This window comes from Macrobrachium nipponense, chromosome 2 (genome assembly GCF_015104395.2).
Source record: "Macrobrachium nipponense isolate FS-2020 chromosome 2, ASM1510439v2, whole genome shotgun sequence".
In the NCBI taxonomy this organism is placed as follows: Eukaryota; Metazoa; Arthropoda; class Malacostraca; order Decapoda; family Palaemonidae; genus Macrobrachium; species Macrobrachium nipponense.
This window is the reverse complement of record NC_087201.1, coordinates 96,950,148-96,971,930: the sequence shown is the minus strand read 5'-3', so window position 1 is coordinate 96,971,930 and position 21,783 is coordinate 96,950,148. Positions and strand designations below refer to the sequence as shown.

The 21,783-nt window shown below is 40.1% G+C and overlaps 1 protein-coding gene across 8 annotated transcripts in view; it reads left to right on the top strand.

Annotated features, from left to right (window-relative positions):
- LOC135220816 (phospholipid scramblase 2-like) overlaps nucleotides 1–21,783 on the top strand; it is a 126,267-nt gene that overhangs the window by 81,824 nt on the left and 22,660 nt on the right. For all 8 annotated transcript variants that reach the window (XM_064258347.1, XM_064258344.1, XM_064258348.1 and 5 more), the window contains 2 exons: nucleotides 617–834; nucleotides 15,375–15,539. In XM_064258347.1, the coding sequence (XP_064114417.1) occupies nucleotides 617–834; nucleotides 15,375–15,539 (383 nt within the window). The remainder of the gene's footprint in view (nucleotides 1–616; nucleotides 835–15,374; nucleotides 15,540–21,783) is intronic.

The window sequence follows — 21,783 nt, the reverse complement described above, 5'->3', positions numbered from 1 at the left end:
AGGTACAGTGGTCCCCCCGTATTCACGGAGGATGTGTACCAGGCCTCCCCATGAATTAGAATCCACGAATAGTTGAAACCCTTTCAAAATGCTGAAAACAGCCTATTTTGTTAGTTAAAACTCAAGAAAAATCCACTAACATTTTTATACTTGGTTTTTTTTTAATAGTTTTATCACAAAAAGTGCATTTTATGATGAAATAAAAAAAACAGGAATTATTAGATATTTCTTATAGAAAAATACCTCGAATAGGCGCATTTTCCACGAATAATGCAGGGAATGTTCCCGAGAGAAATCTGTGAATGTGTGAGTCTGCGAATCCGGAGAACGCGAATAAGGAGGGTCCACTGTACTTGTTAATAAATTGTCTGACCAGATTTAAAGTTAGTTATGTTTTTTACTGGATCCAGTGCAGTCAAATTTTTCTCATGTAAATTTATATTTATAAGTAAGATATTGCTCTTGTAATTACAAATAGATAAATGTTTGGCAGTACATTTGTTTCTTTACTGTTTATTTAGTCATGCTTTTGTAATTACGAATACATAAATAAATGTTTTGCAATACATTTACTGTTTACTTATGGAATGAATTTTTTTCAACATTTTTTTTTAAGCAATCACTGGCTTTGAGACTGCTAATAAATACAAGATACAGAATAGTATGGGGCAGCAAGTGTATTTTGCTGCTGAAGACACAGATTGCTGCACACGTCAGTGTTGTGGGCCCCAGCGACCATTTGACATGAAGATAATGGACAATACAATGACAGAGGTTATTCACCTCAACAGACCACTGGCCTGCTCATCGTGTTTCTTCCCATGCTGTCTACAGGTGATTGAGTTGATTCTTATTGGTACTGATGTGCAGATCAAAGTGGAGGTTTGGTTGAAGATTTGAGTTTGCAAATTATAAAAGAGGATTGTAGTGTTTCTTGCTGTAATCACATCTACAAGAAATTATAGGTTATATTACAATAGCACTGATATTGTTGTAGTTGACAGTCAATAATTTATTTAAGATACACACACATAGCCTTTTACTTTGTTTTTTTTATCATAATTATATAGTTTCTAACAAATACGTACACTGTTTCAATAGAAGTGATAGTGTAAATATGATACCATTGCACAAGCCCTTCTGTTGTACACTTTGTTGTATATGCCCCAATAGGCAGTAGGTCTTGAAATACCAGTATTCATGGTAATTAACATCAACTAAAAGTCAGCACTAGCTGATGTATTGGAGCTGAATTACCAGGGTAGAAGTCATTCTTAGACTCATTGCTAAAAAGTCTTTCATTCAGTTATTTTCAATGGTGTAGGTGAATTTTAAGTGTTCTGGGGAAGCCTGGATGCAAAGCAAGATATATCTGGATTGTATATTCTCATTTTACTCACTGTTTGTTGTGTTTTCTGCCATGGGTTAGTTGTAGATCCTGAATAGGACCACTAGTTTGCATCAAGGCTCATAGTGGCACTATTTATAGAAATGCCTAGTCTAGATGTGAACCAGCTTCTGAGTACGGTATGTGACTTATGCATTTCTTTGCTTCAGGCAGATAGTGTGGGGAGGCAATGTTGCATGTACTACTTCTGTTTTGATCAGCCAAGGCATTAGGGTTGCAGTTTACCACAAAATAATCAGCTGAGGGTGCCTTTAGTAGCTTCATCTCACTTCATGATTGGTGGCTATTCAGTATAATTTCTTCCCAGATTGGTAATATCATTTTTATGAACTTGTCATTAATGGGTGATATGGATGGAAAGGGAAACAGGACTCCATGGGGCAGTTGTCAGGTATCAGTGTTTGCCAGCTACATTATTATAGTTATGGTGTCCAATTATCACATTAGAGTCTTGGCTTTGCTTGAAAGTTGACATTGATCACCATCTTTTCTTCATTCCACTGTGTGGGTAATGGTCTTTTTTGCCAAAGGAATGATCAGTTTCAGAAAACTAAGTGTGTCAGAGACTTCTTGATTCTGAGCTTTGTTACTTGCAAATGGATGAACTGGCCATGTTTTGAATGATAACATTGTATTTAGGCTACCCTTGATGAAAGGAGTTTGAAAGACAAAATGTGTGCCATATTTTAGAAACACAAGTGGATGTTGGCCTACAAGAACTAGTCTTTGCTTTACATGTAGGGGCTACTTTTTATGAGCTTGTAGGTATGGCTCTACTATTTATAGGAGAATGACCTGCAATTATTAAGTGAGCCAGTGACCTTTCTCTGGCTGTAGATCATTCAGATTATAGTAAATTAAGTTAATTATAGGTGGCCTTAATTACCTGATAACAGATTGAAGCACATACAGAATAAGTTTTGGATGTTAAAAAAGGATTTCTTTAGAAAATTTATATTTTGATACACTATATACTATACTCATAGAAAAATTTCAAGTATTTTTCTTGTATTCAAAAAAAGAACTAAAAATTTTGGGAGTTTTTGATGCTTAGAGAATTATGTAATTATACTTGCTAGTTTCAGGGATGATTACTGATGTTAATAAAGTACGTAAAGTATATTTTGTAACTGCAGATGATGTATCCAAATTATATCAGAAAATTATAATTTCATATAAGTAACTTACCCAGTAATTATTTGGCTTAAGAGTTTCTACTCTCAAGATCCACCTACTTTCGGGGTAAGAAAGAGGAGCACCTCCACTAATAGTTTTAATGTGTTTCTCTCGCTTGTAGTGTTCACATATGGTGTTGACAGAGCAGCTTGATTTTTAGATTTTTAATTATCTTCCTATTTGGTGAAGTATTCTGTTATGGTAGCCTTTCATTATTGTTTTGACTTTCCATTTGACACCTTTATTTTGACGGATTTTTACAATCGCGACTCTTTTGCTAGTTAGGTATGTCTGACACTATCTCTTCTACTTTCCGGTACTGCAGCAAAGGCTGCAATACCCTAATGACCAAATTAACATCCGATTCACGCACCCTTTGAACTAACTGTAGGGGACAGTATACATTTAGCTAAATTAGAAAGAGACCGAATGAGAAAGGAGGTTGCTGAAGCTGGTGGGAGTGCTAACTAGCCAGACTAAGACACCTCTGTCCAGTAATGTTAATATTCCTGTTGCTTCTCCTTCAAAAAATCCTGTCTCTCCTGTATCAATCCATTCTCCTGGACCACCTACTCCTCCTGGCTCCCACACTTCCAAATCCGATCACTTCACCAGCTTAAATCAGATCAGCTTGACCACAAGAAGGATTAAAAGTCTACTGCCTCTTCATACATACATATACCTGTTGTTTTCATATATACTTATTTGAGCTGGAATAGACCCATCCTCACCATCATAGCCAAGTGGGCAATCATTTTTATTGCTTTTAAGGTTGAAATATATATGTAGAATCTACTGGTCACTTTTTTACCAGATACATATGCAACTGTAATAGCCACAATGTCCTCTTAACTTCTTGAATTCTTTGCTCTTTTTTGGATACGCTTGTCACTACAAAGCCTGAAGACGAAAGGGCAAAGACATTTTTTGAAGAAATTGTGATGTCTGGTACCAGGAAACAAACCTTAGGTCCCATAATCACAAAGAGGTCACGTTGCCAACCTGATCACGAGAAGGATTAAAAGCCTACTCCCTCTCATACATACATATACCTGTCGTTTTCAGATATACTTATTTGAGCTGGAATAGACCTATCCTCACCATTGTAGCCAAGTGGGCAATCATTTATATTGCTTTTTAGGCAGAAATATACAGTGGTCCCCTGTATTCGCGGGGGATACTTACCAGACCCCCCGTGAATAGTTGGAACCCCTATAAAAATGCTTAATACTTCCTATTTTGTTAGTTAAAAATCAAGAAAAACCCACTAAAAATGTTTATACCTGGTTTTTTTAATAGTTTTATTACAAGAAGTGCATTTTATGATGAAATTGATAAAAAAACAGGAATTTGTGAATATTTCTCATAGAATAATACAGCAAATAGGTGAATTTTCCACAAGTAATGCAGGGAAATGTTCCAGAGAGAAATCCGCGAATGCGTCAGTCTGTGAATCCGGAGAACGCAGATATGGGGGGGTCCACTGTACGTATATGTAGAACCTACTGGTCACTTTTTTACCAGATACATATGCAACTGTAATAGCCACAATGCCCTCGTAACTTCTTGAATTCTTTGCTCTTATTTGGATATGCTTGTCACTACAAAGCCTGAAGATCTAAGTTCAAAGAAATTTTTTGAAGAAATTGTGATGTCTGGTACCAGGAAACGAACCCAGGCCCCATAATCACAAAGAGGTCATGTTGCCAACCTGACCATGAGAAAGATTAAAAGTCTATTCCCTCTCATACATACATGTACCTGTTATTTTCAGATACTTATTTGAGCTGGAATAGACCACCCATCCTCACCATTGTAGCCAAGTGGGCAATCATTTTTATTGCTTTTTGGGCTGAAATATATATGTAGAATCTACTGGTTACTTTTTCACCAGATACATATGCAACTGCAACAGCCACAATGCCCTCTTAACTTCTTGAATTCTTTGCTCTTTTTTGGATACTCTTGTCACTACAAAGCTCTGTTTTCTGTCACAAAGATATTGACGTTTCTGGTAACCAAGATCTCTTGGACCTTATTAGGTCTTTTAATGTTTCTGAATCCAGGAAAGAATATAATCACTTTCTGGGAATCTGGACTTTGTCAAGTGGTTAACGAGTTCATGTTTTGACCCTCTTGGGTCTCTTTCTCTAATGGGGTCAGTGAGCTTCAAGCTATAGGTAAGAGGATAGGCTTCTCTCAGGGAGATGCAGTATGTTCCATCTCCCTGGATTTTTTTTTAGCAAAGAACGTAAACCCATCACAGCCTTGGCCATGTTCTTTTGTAATAAAACATTTAACATGTTCTAGGAATGGAAAAGGAGGAAAGATCATTGTGCCCAGTGAGAGACCTTGGGTGTTATCTGCAACAAACAGAGAAGATTAGAGGACAGTTTGGTAATTAGTGGTTCTTTGTGAAAAATGCTTCGAGACCTATTTTGAAAAACACCATATCCTCCTTAAGGGATCTAATTTTAGAAACATTCCCTGAAAGTGGAGGATTACTTACAAGTCTTAAGTTAGAGCACATGACATCAGGGCTGTTGCCACGTCTGTAGCTTCAAGGCACAACCTTTCTCTTTCCTCCATGTAGCAAGCAATGTACTGGAAGTGCAAATCAGTATTTGGAATGCAATATCTACAAGATGTAGAAACAATACAGGCAGTCCCCGGGTTACGACAGTCTCGGCTTATGACGTTCCGAGGTTACGACTCTTTTCAATTATAGTCATCAGAAATTATTTCCAGGGTTACGACGCATGCTCCAGAGTTACGACACCTACAAACGCTGATCTGGCAGATGAAAAATGACACCAAAAATGCAAAATAATCAATATTTAAAAGTTTTTTTTGATGAAAAATGCAATAAGAATGCAGTTTACATAGTTTTGAATGCACCCAAAGCATTAAAAGTAAGGTTTTCTTAGGATTTTTTATGATGTTCTGGCTTACGACGATTTTCGGCTTGTGACGCGTCTCGAGAACGGAACGCCCCGTCGTAACCCGGGGACTGCCTGTATATGAGTATTGCAGTATTTAGGATGGTGTCTTTAGCGGGTGAGGAAGTGTTGCTTCCAGTTTTTATTATCTCTTCCCTTGAACATGGCGTTGAGTTCTAGGCTAGCCTGGGGGCACAAAGTATACTTGGAGTGCCCACCAGTTTTAATGTTGGGTAGTAGTCATGTTTTAGATTTTTAAGATATTTTGGTGTAGGTTACAAATTTGTCTGGTATGTAAATTTTGTGGTACTATGCCCTGTCAGGGCCAATTGTGTATGCAGTGTTCCCCCCTTATTCACGGGAGATGTGACAGACCCCCCTCCCCGTGAATAGTTAGAACCGCAAATAGTTGGAACCCCTATAAAAATGCTGAAAACAGCCTACTTTGTTATTTCAAACTCAAGAAAAACCCACTAAAATTTTTATACTTTGTTTTTTTAATAGTTTTATCACAAAGTGCATTTTATGATGAAAATGATTAAAAAAAACCAGGAATTTGTGGATATTTCTCGTATAAAAATTCCACGAATATGCAAATTTTCTGTGAATAATGCGGGGAAACGTTCCCGAGAGAAATCTGCGAATGTGTGAGTCCGCGAATCCAGAGAACGCGAATACGGGCGGTCCACTGTGCTTTGTTTTTAATACTTTGCCAGCCATCGGAGTACTCCGCTACAAGGTGCCATGTCAGTAGTGGCGCTTCCAGGTTATACTGCCATGTCCCACGGGTTAGCCCTGGTTAGGATTTGCTATTTTGGTACCCTGTTAAAGGTACATGGGGTCGAGCTCGACCCGAGCGCCCGGAAAAATTTGTGAACATTCAAAAACTGTATCTATGCTGTACATTTTACTATCAAAAATCAATTTCACCATTGCCAAACACTACTGAAAAGATAAATTATACCCATCTACAAATTAAATATTTATTACAAATATATTAAAATAATAAGTACTATATACAAAAATAATTTATGAAAATATTTACAAAAAATACAAAATAATCTATATACACACAAAAATTGAGGGGATCCTTCCTAAAACTACTATTTACAATATGGGACTGCCAGAAAAGGTGTCGGACCCATAGATGTCAAAATCTGAAATGAGAAAAAAAAAAGGGTAAGTTGTTTTGGCTAAAAAAAATGTAAAAATTTCACGAATTTTTTTGGTACCTAAATGGAATAGGAAGTGGCTAATTTTTTTTATAGAATAAATTTATATTATCCTGGAATGGAACTATGTAAAAAGATCTGTACTAAGATGAAATTTACTGGTATATGAGGGGCGAAATCTAAAGGTCATTTTTTAACACCTAGGTTCACCATGAAAATTTCTTTAAAAAAACATTGCAACTATTTTAAAAATTGAATTTGCTATGGTGAACCTATTGCTCTTTTTTTTAATTTAATGATATAGAGGGTGTATAGCCATTATTGTATTTAGGAAGCTTTGTCATAAGATAAAGCTCAGAAATGTTATTCTCTCTCTCTCTCTCTCTCTCTCTCTCTCTCTTCTCCTCCCTCTTCTCTCTCTCGCCCCTCTCTGTCTCTCTCTCTCCTCTCGTCTCTCTCTCTCTCTCTCTCTCTCTCTCTCTCTCTCTCTCTCTCTCTCACTTCCTAAAGTGTGTCGATGGTTTATTGATATAAGCAACCTCCAAATTATCATCATCATCACTCTAATTCCATTAGAAGTAAGTTGATGGCATCCATGCCCAGAGAATACTGCCTGCTGGCCATTGTTGATGAGAACTGCACAAAAAAAAAAAAAAAAAAAAGCAAAACTGAGAAATTGGCATTCGAAGGATATTGGACCAAATGGCAATATAAGGCATCTCGGCCAAAACCAATGGCGTGCATATTGTACACACACCATCCATCCACAGTTTCCAACAATACAAAACTATACCAGTGTCAACAGTGTTAGACAGGAAATCACTACTTAATAACTTTGCTCTTCTATCCCCCACATGTTCAACGCAGGCAATTCCTCAGAAAAGGGGGAAGGATAAAGGCAAGGCAAACTCAGGTTCTGACATGATTGTAGTGTGTGAACTGCTGGCCTCTTGCAGGTCGATCACACCCAGATTCTAGATAGACGATGATTTATGGGAAAAAAAACATGTTTTTTGAAACACTCCTTGGACCCGTCACACCTATCCAGGTTAAGAGGAGCACCAACCAAGGGCAATACCTACCTGCAGCAACTCTCAACAGGGGAGGAACAACAAGCATTATTTCAATGCTTTTTGTTCAATTTCATCATCATTTATCATGTATTGTACATAGTTTAGTCCTTATTTCCCACCTCCTTCAATATGGAATCAGTCCAGTAATTACTGGGTATATAAGTTACTTATATAGAAATTACATTTTTGTGATAAAATGAAATTATTTGAGATGAATCTTACCTACTGTTAAAGATACCTATATCTCTGCGCCGCATTAAAAAAAAAAATTGAATGGCTGCCCGGATGACTGTCTAGTTTACCTGTTCTTCATCAGGTGTATTTCGAATGTTTTAGCTCTTGTCAGAATTCTCCTTACCGCCATTGTGGTTAGGCAGTTGTTGGTATTCTATGAAGTTTGGCTGTTTTGCACCTGTTTACAGTATTATAATTTAAATTTCCTAGTTCTTCCACCGGAAGCAAAACGGATAGCATCAGGCTATGTAGGAATGATTTTGGTGTAACCAGGATGTTGAAATTGGAAGTTGATCAACATTCGGTTTATACTTGCAAGGGTACAGAGTGTGATCTTGGAACAACTGGATATGAAGAATGTAGGGAATTGTTCTGAGAAATTTATGCCTTAATGTGTCAGATATAGGAAATTAGTTAGGACAAGACTTGAACTTGTCAGTTCTATCCTACTTAGTGTCCAATCATCTCCAGATATCCCTACTCAGACTAGGCATTTTGGTAGTGCTAGTAATAACGAGATGGCCATTATCTCGTTATCATTTTGGTAGCGATAGGCCAGAGCGGCAGACAACTGGTAATTGGTAATACTTTCTCTCTCTCTCTCTCTCTCTCTCTCTCTCTCTCTCTCTCTCTCTCTCTCTCTCTCTCTCTCTCTCTCTCCTGATACCCAACAGCTTTTTCTCCCTCTCAAAAAAATAATGTCACACTCACTTCCTCAAATGAGAGAATACCCAACCATCAAATCAAGCACGAGAAAAAAAAACATGCTAATACACATACTCAAACAACTACGTATCCGAGCGAGAAAGACACTTGGCAACGTGCCCTCACAAAGTCCAACTAAACAACTGACATCCTCGAGGCATCTCATTGTGGGCAAAATGCTGAGCCTAATAGAAAATCCTCTCCCAGTACCAGATCCAACGGCTCGAAAATTCTTATCACTGTCACTTACCAACTGAAATCTTAACACATTCCCACAACCAGACTCTCTAAAAACAGCATCTAATAGCTGCTACTAATCTCACAAAAGGCTTTTTTCCTTTCAAACACTGCTTGCCACCACTAATAACGAGATGGCCATTATCTCTTCATCATTTTGGTAGAGATAGGCCAGAGCAGCAGACAACTGGTAATTGGTAATACTTTCTCTCTCTCTTCTCTCTCTCTCTCTCTCTCTCTCTCTCTCTCCTGATACCCAGCAGCTTTTTTTCTCTCGAGACTGGCAACAACTCTCTCTCTCTCTCTCTCTCTCTCTCTCTCTCTCTCTCTCTCTCTCTCTCTCTCTCTCTCTCTCTCTCTCTCTCTCCATTATCTAGGTCATCAAATCTGAGTCGTGAATTACAAAAATATACATTTATTTAAAAGCAAAGTATTAACTGAATAACTCAGATTCTTAACAGAATGATTAAATGGAATGTTAACTCAAAGTCCAAATAACTCTGATAACCCTCGGTAATTAATCTTACACCAACATTAGGTTAGCCATAACAGATAGGCACAGTCAACACAGTAATTAGTCAGTACACCATTTCTCCAATGAACAATCCCCACTCTTCTCCAGAAAATAGTTCCCCTCTTCCTGAAACACCCATTTCAGCACAGTTGCACTGTCACTAACAAAAATACTTTGGCAGAGCCATCCCATCCCTGCCTTCTCTCTGCAATAGTCTCCCCCTCATGGTAACAATGCATTTCATTATGTAGGGGGGGAAAAGCACACACATATGTACAAACCCACACTCAATGTTCAGAATGTTCACGCCCCGAAACTGCTCAAGACCAGTTTCAAAGTCGCCCCTACATCAAGCTCTCATGGTGATAGGACGAAGGCACTGATTTGCTTAAGACAGCAGTTTTAATCACACCACCTCAAAAAAAAGATATGTCAGCATTCCTAAGCTGTCACTCGGACACTGTATCTAAGGAAGTTAAATTGCTGATTCTTTACATTCTAAGAAATGTCATAGCAAATCACATTATATATCATTTAAAACATATCATGGCAAATCCTCCTCTTTATGTTACACTAGTATTGACGTCCACTGCCAGGGAACCGGGTTGGTTCTTGGGACGATGGGGTTCTGTGCCCTCCAATACCTACTTCGCCCTTTTCATGGTCTGAACCTCATTTAAAGCGTTTGCCAAAGGACTGTTAAAGCGTTCACCTAAGGACCGTTGAAGCGTTCGCATAATGACTGTTTTGGTAAGCGTTAATCTTCACTACGCTGGCGCATTCTGCCGTCTTCAACACATAGTTTGAGGTGTTAGCATGCATAGGATTAATACTAATATATAATATATATATGTATACTAGAAAAATGTATAGAGAGGATAATGTATCTGTAGTAAGTTGTACACATTTAGATATGTTGTAACTCCTCTCCCAAGGGTTGCGGAGAAAGAGCAATCCTTCAAGCTCTTTTGTTTACCTCCTGTCAGTAGCTGTCTCCTCCTCCTGTTACCCGCTGGCAGAAGAAGAGTTTGAAATGGAGCTGGAGGAACTTGTTCGGGCTGGTCGCAGGGTTGCCGTTTTGAGGAATTTTGTCTATTAGTGTGGCTTTCTGGTGATATCTGGCAACCATCCGTGGCTTTTCCGACCACAGGCCATGGCAGTGAAGAATAAATTTCTTCACTTTGCCTTTTTATGTTTTATTATGAACATAAAGCTATAAAACATATCCTGCTTATTTATACAAATGAATTTTATTGAAATCCTTTATTTTTCTTCGTCAAAATTACTTTTATGTTACGCTAATGACGTGTAGTTTTCTAACATCGCAGAAAATAATTCTACATCAGAAAATACGCATTCTAACCATTAAATCATAAATAATGTAAAAAAATCAGATGACCTGCATATGGTAACACTGCTAAAAGCCAATGTTGTGAAGAAAAAACGGCATCACTGGCTGGTAGGCGTTTGTTGCAACATTATGCTTTGCTGTATCCTCATTTTTTTGAGGAAAGAGGCCACACAGATAATGTCTTGCTTGTCTTAGTGTATTTCGGTGCCCTCTAAATATTGGAGAAGAGAACCAACGCTTTCTCCTATTAGAGAGCATTTCGTAACTTTTCTCGTACTCGGGACACACAATTCTCCCTTTAGGTCTGCCTAGGCTTTTCATCTTGTGTTTTATAAAGTCGTGGAGAGCCGAAGACCGCCTCTTGCGGTGCAATGCTTATTGGTCCTTTAACCGTCTTTAGTAGGAAGTTCGCTTTCTTTCTCTTTCCTGTGGGGAAATGAACTCGAGACTGACAGACATGCTGATGGAGTTTCAGTCTAGCTGTTGAGTTGTTATCTTTTACTTAGTTACATTGTCTCATCTCTGCAACTGCTCAGAGAGGTGGATGTGCCAGCTTTAGGGATTGTCACCAGCGGGAGTTTTAGCGAGGAAGACTAAGTTACTCATTTCTGATGCTGCAGGGTAATGTCCTCATGCTTATCCTCACTCCGCTTGGAAGAAGTGAGAACACTTTCGCTTCCTGTTTGATTATGCAGCTCAGGTTTAGGCGATAAGGGATTATCTATTGGTAGTCTTGTTTTATACCTTTGGGGATAAGTGCAGACCCAGGTTCTGGGATATTGACAGTTGCAACCTCCTAACATGCATGGAGAGACTTGGGACCAGTGCCTTACGTGGTGGAGACAGAGAAGGGCAGCTGTGATTCTTTTTTGGTTGTCCCCCACTGGTTTAATCTCCCCCTTATAGCTAGCTTCCTTTGTCTTCAGCAGAAATCTCTTGTAAGTCTCTTTTTAGTAGGAGATTGTATATAGAGGGAATGATGGTCCAAGGGCAATTCTTTGGGACAAGCTCCATAAGTAACTGGAGATATTCTTGGACATTTGGAGACTGAATAACAGGAAGTGTCTGCCCACATACTTTTTGGTTTCTAGCATGGTTTTAGTGCCTTTCCAAAGAACGGCCAGACTTGTGGTACACATACAGAACTTATTCCACTTACCAATACATCCTTAGTCATGCAAGTTCCTTCAAGATGTTTTTACAAGAAGGTATTGCTGTTCTGTGTACTTTGTTTTGATTAGTGTGCAGCCCTCTATAAGTTTTGTCAGGGACTTGTTGCCCATTGGTGGATGGTGTTGACTTTAGGAGCAAGACACTTCTAATGAATCAGTGATTCAAGCTGGCCAACTCTGTCAACAGTATTCCAAAGGCCAAAGGACCTGTTGCTTCTTCTGGCCCAGTTTTTATGCATTATATTTTTATTTCTCTATATCCCCATTCCTATCTAGTGATGAGGGGATGATACTTAATTATGCATGCTTGGTCAGTCAAGATGAATAGTCATGTGCTGCTTGAAGAATTTTAGGCCTGAAGGAAACTTAGTACTATATGGTAATGGCTTTTCCTTATTAGGAAACATGGCCTTACTGGGGATTTTTTCAGATATTCATGCTCAATTAATGTACAGTTTCAGTGTAAGAATAACGACTTACAAATAACATTCATTAAATTTGTAAGTAATCCAGAACCATCTTTGGCTCCAAGACTGTAGGAGGGACTGTCACCAAGAATTGACCATTTTGTTCTTAAACCTAAGTCCAGGTTTTGGTCTTTTCTCTTTGTCATGCAACACAAACAGAGTTTAACTAGTGTCATTACACTTTCATGCAATATAGAAAGGTCAACACTACCCCTGGTAAAACGTTTTAGCTGTCAGGGCAGTGGAAAGACATCAGGATGCTTAGCAGGTTTATTCCTGGTTAGAAACAAAGTCTGTGTGGAAGTTTGCTGCTTTGAGTGAAATATTGTTTTGATCATTCATTCTGTGGAAGGACAGTGTTTTGGCAACTGGGGATTCGGGAAGAACTAACTGCCTACAAGGGCCTTTACATCTGTAAGTTTGGCACTTGGTGTGGGATTTAAGGAGCACTCATTTAGACTTACTAGCATGTAGATGAACAGGAACAACTGAATTATATTATTACTACTTCTTTGATGACCCTCAGGCTTGAGCAGTGGATGTTTCCTTAAATTTGGCTTAATTCAGACTCTTAGGCCTGCCCCTCGCATCTACTCTGAATACCATTGAGCAATATCAAGTTCAAGAATTGCTTAGTGTCTCCTGTAGAGCCCTTGTAGCCTCAGGGCAAATGATTTTCAGAATTTCCAATGCTCTCGGTAGATGTCTCATTCTTTCGTTAAGAGGAAATTTACTCTACTGCACAATAACACACACTTTCATTAACTTTGGCATCTCCTTAACTGCTAGGAGATGTTAGAATGTCCCCTCCCAATAAGAAGATTTTCAAGTTATCATAGGATCTGTCCGTAATTTAAAACTGCCATGGCCTGGGGTCAGAAGCAGTGGTCTGTGTATTGCTGAGGGTGCCATTCTAGAAGAATTGTAAATTTCAAGGCTTTCTGTTTAGAGATAATAAGACTTTTCACTGTCTACTTCCAAAGTTATCATTCCATATGTACATTCCTTTGCATTGCATCAAGTACTTTCAGATCTTGCTGAGGACCAGTACTGTAAGGTGTTTGAGATTGAGGCCTTGTCATCACTATATCAGTCTCTCTCTGGAGTTTAGATGCAGGTCTAAACTTTATCTGATTTTACTATGAAACCTTTTATTTAGCACTAGCAGCAGTTAATAAGTAAATTTATTGCCAGCACCCTTCTTTAAGCTGGTGTAAAGGGAATGCTATTTTAGTTTTCTGCCTCAGAGCTTTACAGTGACCTGTAAGAATTCCATTGTAACCCCTTAGTGGGGAAGAAGAGGAAACTTCTCTGTCCTGTTGGGGCAATTAAAATTTAATCAGATAAGTTAAACCTTGAACATCTTTGTCAAAGGGTAATCCTGGAAGAGGCATAGTTAACCTTTGGTTTTGTGGTTTTAGGAAACATAGATGTCATTGTCAAAGGTTAAGCCTGGAAGAGGCAAAAATCAACCTTTTGTTTTGTGGTTTTAGAGAACCCAGCTGTCTTTGCCAATGGTTAAGCTTGAAGGCAAAGTTAACTTTTTGTTTAATGGTTTTAGAAAACCTAGCTGCCTTTGCCAATGGTTAACTTTTTTGTTTTGTGGTTTTAGAAAACCTAGAATGTATTTGTGAAGGTTAAGCCTGGAAGAGGCTTTTATGTTGTGATTTTTAGAAACTTATAACATCCTTGTAAGGTCCTCTGTGATGTATTGAATAGGCTAGTGCATGAGAGCTAGCTCCATATCTTCTACCTTTATTGAAGGTAAACATTTATACGTAATGTGAGCAGCATTTGTAACTTCATTCAATGTTAAGTCAATTTGTCCCTCCAGAATAGGATTGATGTGGTACAGTAGAAGTACAATTCGCTTTTTACCCGCTCACTACCTTAAGTATACATAATTGCGTTTGACAACAGTAAAGCCATTAATCCACTACTAGTAGTGGGTAGTCTTTTCCTGAACCGGCAAAAAAAAAAAATTGTTTAGGCTCTTTTGTTTAAATCCTGGGTTTTCATATCTTGGGTAGTGTGAAAGTATAGATATTGTATATGAGCATACCTTTATATTGTAAAGGTATTTATTTGAAGTGACTGTTGTTTTATAGGGCTTTTGGACCCAGGCACAGGGGTCCCTCATACTGCTTGTGTTTCCTTTTGGCTGAATCGAAGTGGCTCTCTCAGCAAGGCTGCTCCTTGCTCCCTGAATGGAATCTAATTTCTGGTGGTATAACATCCAGCAAGGATTCCAGATCAGGTGAGAATGTTTGGGTTTCATGCAGGAAACCTAAATTTAGCTCGAATGGCTGAACAGATTTTTGTCCAGCTGCACTACCCACCATCCTCTTCGTAATGTGGGAATCAGATAACTTTAACAGTAGGTAAGATTCATCAAAAATAATATAAATTTTCATAATAAAATTTATTATTTGGATACTTACCTACTGTTAAAGTTAGCTATATCTCCGTGCCAATTAGGCAAGTCGGCATTAAAAAAAAAAAAAATCAAATGGCTGCCCAGATGACTGTCTAGTTTACCTGTTCTCCAACATGTCTGTTTCGAATGTTTTAGCTCGTCAGAATTCTCCTTGACAACCCACCAAGTTTTGGGGAGGCTGGGTGGGATCTACTTCAACAGTAGGTAAGTATCCAAATAATAAATTTTATTATGAAAATTTATATTTTTTCATACCCTGAAAGTGGGCGAGTCTTGTCACCTACACAAACAAAATAATAGCTACCATGAATTTCAAAAATTCAAGCTATCATTAAGTAGAGACTCTTAGTTAAGTAATTACTGGATAAGTATATATAAAATTTTATTTTGTCATAAATGTTAGATTTAGCAGAAAAAATTATAATTAGTTGTATATAACTTATACAGTCCCTAATAAAATTTTTACATTGTGAATGACTTTACCAACAGTCAGTTGAAGTGACGTCACCTCCTGGAACAGTTATTGGGTCCATCCATCAGGAGTGGAGTATCTGCGCACCAAAATTTACTGTTCGTAATGCTTCCGATGATGTTATTCTAAGGATTGAAGGGCCTGTTTGCACATGGAGTATTTGTGGAGATGTTGAATTTCAGGTAAATTATTCTTAGTGCATCTAGTAATGTATCCATTCAATAGACAGATCTGTTAGTTGTTTATAATTAATGTCTTGTAGGTGTCTTGAAAGGATGACTGTTTAAGTGACACATAAGGCACTTTTTAAGAGTGGTAAAGTTGAAATGTTTGAAAGCTCCTGGAAAGAGATGGAAGGGAATGAATAAAGTAAAAGGCAGAAAGCAGCACTGCTGCAGTTGAAGACTCATTACAGATGACCTGTAGTACTGCACCACCTACAGTTTGCCATATGTAGATGGTACCATCTACATATGTATTGGTTAATTGGAATAAACCCAACCTGTAATTATAGCTATCTTATCTTATCCCCTCCATTGTATGGAGTTCATGTCACCTGCCAGATTGACTGCTCTGTTTGTAAAAAAAAAAAAAAAAAAAAAAAAAGTATACTTTGATTGCTTTACAGTTCTTATGTATATCCTTAAATCATAGTGATCTGTTTTATTGTATTATTACAAGTTAAAAATTTTGAATGCTGTGTTTTTGTGTGTTTGGCTTGTTTTCATTTTTTTACCCATAAAAACAAAGTTATTTGTAATTGGAATGTAGTCAAGTAACACTAATATGTTTTGGATTACTCTTACTTACACTCATAAAGATAGCTATATTGTTGGCCTGACAGGTGTGATCAGCATTTAAAATATAAAAAAAAATTTTTGACTGACCTGGATGACTATCTAGTTCACCTGTTCTTCACCAGGTGTGTCTTGAACATTTTTGTTCTTGTCAGAATTCTTCTTGCCACTGTTGTGTGTGTGGTGCTTTGAACATTTACTAGTTTGAATGTTGATTATTTTTTACTCCTTTGCTATGTTTGCTGAGGGTTTTTAACTAACATTAGGAACAAAAACATCAAGGGTACAGGAATATCTGTTAACAGAATGTATTTAGTCAAGTTAGATATGCGCAAAGTTTGTGTTTCTCAAGGTCAGGAATGTGATGTCAATAGGTGTGAAGAGTGTAGGGAGTGGTCAGATGAATTCATAATAATTAAATTCCTTAAATGTAGAAAGAGGAGAGTCAAGTAAATTGAGAAAGCAGTTAATTAGCACAGGGCATAGGCCTTGTACTTCCCTTCATAATTCATTAATCCTTTATAATAACCTTCTAGTTACCCTCCTCCATCCCCTAAGGTCACATCACCTCTTACCTTTGAATAGACTTGTGGTATTGTCTCTTAGTTTATCTTTGTCCATTGTTGTTGGGCGTTTCTTCTCTTTCCAGTTCTCTTTCTGTTGTGGAGAGCCAGTTCTTTTTCTTTATGATCCTTACTTGGTCTGCCAGCCTCTGTTCAGTTTGGGCAGTGTTATTTCTATTATTCCAGATACCACCCTGTGGCAGTGGTGTAAGAATACTACCATTGTAGGTCCCACATGTTGTAAATTTTTTTAGTAAAATGCTAGGCCTACCACCAGTAACTGTGGAAACTGATGCCTTGCAGTCTTACTTTTTAGTAAAAGGCTAGGCCCAGCACCTGTAACTTAGGAAACTGCTGCTTTGCAGGTGGACTTAAATTTTAGTCAAAGGCGAGGCTTGCGGCCAATAACTGTGGTTGGTGACAGCAAACGCATGCGTTTGTAAAAAGCCCTTTGCCAAAATATAAACCATACTTAATGTAAGGAAAGGTGCATCAGGCAACTGACCTCCTAGCGTAGGGGTAACGGTGGGAAAGTATTTCTGTCATTCCAGATGTTGACCAGTCATCATTCTGTATCCTCTTTCCTCTTGTCCATTGCTTCTTCTGGTTTGCTACTGTAGCCCCAGTCTCTTCACACTGATTACTGTTGATGTGGTGGTCAGTTGGTGGATGACAACCTCCAAGTATCTGACCGCCTTCTCCTTCAATTGGGCTGTATACCTGGCTGCCGAACGAAGTTCCTCTGTTTCCAGAGGTTCCGTGTACATCATTGCCATTTAATCTTGCATTTCTTTCCATCATTGCTGAGTTTTTCTGTTAAACCCATAGCTGGACCCTACCCCATTGGGGAAAGGTACTCATCTACAGCTAAGTAGACTTAGGAAATTGTGGTAAAAGATCCTTTCCCAAGGAATCAAAACCGAGGAGAGCGGTCCCCCATCCAATGACTGACCAGCCCCATTGTTGCATAACCAGTCCATTGATGACCTAAACCACTCTGCCACAGTGCCTCTATATTTTTTTTGTATATTAGTCATCCTATTCGATTGGGTGGTTTTTATAGTATGGGGCTTTGGGTTGCATCCTGCCTCCTTAGGAGTCGATCACTTATCTCTGTGTGTGCTGTTTCTAGGAGCACACACTTTTGCACGATTCTTTGAGCTACTCCGGCATCTAGTTTTTTCAGGTTCCTTTTCAGGGGTCTGCGGATCATGCTTAGTGTTCCTATGGTTATGGGTACAACTTCCACTGGCATATCCCATTTCCTTCATATTTCTATTTTCAGGTCTTGATACTTATCAATCTTTTCTCTCTTTTTCTCTTCTACTCTGTTGTCCCATGGTATTGCAAATCAATTATTGATACTTTCTTCTTGATATTGTCAATGAACGTCACGTCTGGTCTAGTGGTACATATCACCCTATCTGTTCTGATACCATAGTCCCAGAGGATCTTTGCTTGATTGTTTTTTATCACTCCTTCAAGTTGATGTTTTTACCACTTATTACTGCTAGGTAACTAGTGTTTCTTGCACAGGCTCCAGTGGAGGGCTTTTGCTACTGAATCATGCCTCTTTTTGTACTGGTTCTGTGCAAGTCAAGGACATTTACTTGCTACGTATGTGGTTTATTGTCTTGTTCCTCTTATTACACTTCCTGCATATGGGTGAGATGTTATTCCCATCAGTTGTTCTTTGGACATACATGTATGAGCTGATTCTTAGGGCCTGCTCTTGTGCTGCCATTAGTATTCCTTGAATCCTTCCATTTCCTTCTTGAGTTCTCCCCTCAGTAGCCATTGCTATGTCATTGCTGGCCAGTTCTTTATAAAGTCTGTCTCGTGTACTGTCTGTGCATTGGTTTGTTGTTTAACAATAGGATAATTTTCTAGTGCCTAGCTGGATCAGGTTAAACAATTAAAAAGCAAGGAATCTGTGAGATCTGGCAACATGTGTGTATATTGGGTGAAAACTGGTCAAAGACCGCACACCCACTCTACTGCGTTCAGTCTTTTTCTTAACCACCCGGGTGAGAGTTGCAGTTGCTTACTCTCTGCCATTTACCCAGTTGTTTGCCCATTTTCAGTATTTTGCTTTTCTGTGTGTGTGCTTGTGTTATTATGGCTGCCTTTGCATCGTTTCGACCTCGCCAGCAAATGTGCCCGGGAACTCAAGGTTTCCCGTGCTCTCATTTCCTGGCTTCTTCGGCTATGGACCCACACTCCACATGCAGTAGGTGTCGTGCTAATGTTTGTATCATAGCAATCCCTGCCCAGAATGTCGTGTGTGGCCTAAATCGCAGTGGTAGTTATTTTATAGTAAGAGGAAGCATCGTGGAGTTTAGACTCTTCCTTCGTGGGAAGGGTTTTCATCGCCTCCCCCAGATGTTTTGTTGTCTTCCACAGTCACACCCCTTGATGCTAGAGTTTGTGCCTGTGTCTCCTTCATTTTCTTCCATTGATTCGTCATTGGAAGTAACGGGAAGCCCTCAGGCTGATTTAATGTGCAATGTCGCCCCCTCTTCCTCGGGTGTTAATTTGCTTCCTGGGAGGGAAGAGGCTATTTCATCCGTTTCTTCTGTTTCAGGTTCGGAGGTGTCCAAAATGGTGGCGCTCTGAGAGTTGCTTGAACTTCGGGCTTCACCCTCCTTGGAGGGTTTGCTGACGCATTCCATGGATGCTCGCCTCCCCCCTCAGGCCTCCCTAGCTCTACCTCCTCCCCCTGGCCTTCTCTATGTTGGTGCCCACAGTCAGCCATTTTGTAGTGGGCTGTCTATGAGTATCATCATATCACTACGCCAGTGAGGCCTGCTGCTAGTTCGGGTCAGGAGGAGGCCGTGACGCCTCTCGCAGCGCCGTTGGCGACGTCACTCCCCAGTTCCATTGGTGACATCACTCCCAGTTACCTTGGTGACATCTCTCCCCGCTACATTGGCGTCGCCGGCTGAGGATGCTGCGCTGCCTTGCTCCTCTGTGTCTTCATCGTTTGCTCCCATAACGTCATCGCTGCCATCCAAGACTTATCCTCTTCCATCCGTGTCATCTGCATCCTCTCTTGCAGATCCGTCTGAGGCTTTATGTCAGGCAGTTCTTAAGAGATTGGACTCTTTTGGAGGATTAGTTTGCTGCCTTCTCTGCCGAGAAGGCTGTGAGCAAATGTGTTGCATTGCCTCCCTCCTCTCATGCCAAGAGGGTGTGTAAGGAAGAAGTGCTGTCTTCCTCCCCTCCATCACCCCCATCTCCACCCAGTTGGGGTAACAAGCGTTGGAAGGTTAAGGACTATTTCTTCATCAATGAGTGAAGAGCGGCACATCCGTGTTCCTGAGAGTGTTAGTGTTTCGTCTCCTGTGCAATCTGCTGTGGCTGCGTCGTCCTCTTCTTCAGGACATGAGTATGTTGCTACCTTGCACGTACGTGCCACGTTGGTGATTTACCTGCTGCTTCTGCTCTGGTGCCTATTCATGGTTGTAAGGATCTTAAGGTGCCTGTGAAAAGATTGGAAATTGTAAATGTGGAAGTGGTGCAGCCAGGGTGTTCTCCTTCCCCTCTCATTGATGCTGCTTGGGGTTCGACTCTGAGGAATTTTCGTTCTGCATCAAGAGTTTGAGATGCTTCTCCATTGCACATACGTGTCCGTCTGCACAGACACGTAGGTGGACACGTACATGAGCCATCTATTGTGAGTGTTCGTAGTAGTGTTCTTAGTGTTGTGGTTCGTCTCAGGAGTTGGCGCGTGGCCTCAGTCCAGACAGGTATTTGGTGTTTGTGTTGGCTGGCACTTCAGGTTCTTTGGCTGCTGGGTCTGCAGTTGGTTTGCACGAGGAAGGTGTGTTGGGTAAGCCTGCATCTTCTTCTCCTCGTCATTCTCCATTGCCGGAGCAGGAAGAAGGAAACACGAGAGTTTTGCTCTTTCTTTACCAATGTTGTTGATCTCGTTCATGGGTTCAACAATCTGGAGAGTAGGACTCGGCCTCAGTCATCTTACACTCCTACTTGCTTGGAAGCCTTGCTGGGGGGCTATGCAAGATCCTAATCATCGTTTCAGCTTCCTTTATCGGGGCATGTCCAGTCTGTTTTGCAAAAGGTGAACGCCTCTTTGTGATTGGGACGGATCTCTTCGGTTGAGGGGTTCTTCCAAGTTGCTTCTTCCTCCACTCATGAGGCATAGGAAGTATTACGCTACGAACTCGTCTACTTGTTGCCTCGACATCTTAACCCAGATGTTATACGTCTCAAGCCAGGGTTGACTTTGGAGCAGGTGAGGTCGGTGGTGCCGTCCTTGTCACCGCAGGATGCCTCGGCATTGGAGTCTACGGCAGCTTCCATGTTCCAGATGTTATCATGGTTAGATTTGTGGTCGAGGGCCATTGCCAAGATTGCATCTGACAGGTCTGCAGAAGGGTTGGTGAGTGCATCTTCTCTTGCCAGTTTGTTACAGTCTGGGGACAAGGAATTTTTGCATCTTGCACATCTTTGTGTCAGTTTGTGGGTTAGTCATCTTCTAATCAGGAGAGAAACAGCGTTGTCCAGGATGGCAAGATAGTTTTACCCTGAGTTCTTGTTGGCGCTCAGGAATGGGGATCTGTTGGATTCTCATTTCCTGTTTCCTCAGACTGAGCTGGAAGACGCGATAAACCGGCGGCGAATTGACACGTAGGACAGGTTGGTGTACCAGGCTGTGTCCAAGTCCGAGTCTCCTTCTTAGAGACGTCCTCCCCCTCCTCCTCCTCCTGTTCAGCAGCAATTGGAGAGATCATTGCCTAGTAAGCCGTCTAGAAGTTTGGTTTCGGCTGGGCCCTCTCATTTGTCGGCTCGGCATAAGTCGGAGGACCAACATCTCTTTTGGCCCCGCTCTTACAGGTCAAGGAGGGGCTCCAGGGGTAGAAAAAAAAGGGGGTCGTTGATAGTTTGGGTGCCTTTCCCTCTCCTTTGCCATGGGTGGGGTGGTGCCTGGCGGGCCAGTGGGCCAAGTAGCAGAGTTATGGTGCAGAGAGGTGGGTAGTAGATGTCCTTTGGGTGGGGTATCTACTACCATTCGACTTCCCCAACTCCCGCTCTCGGACAGACCT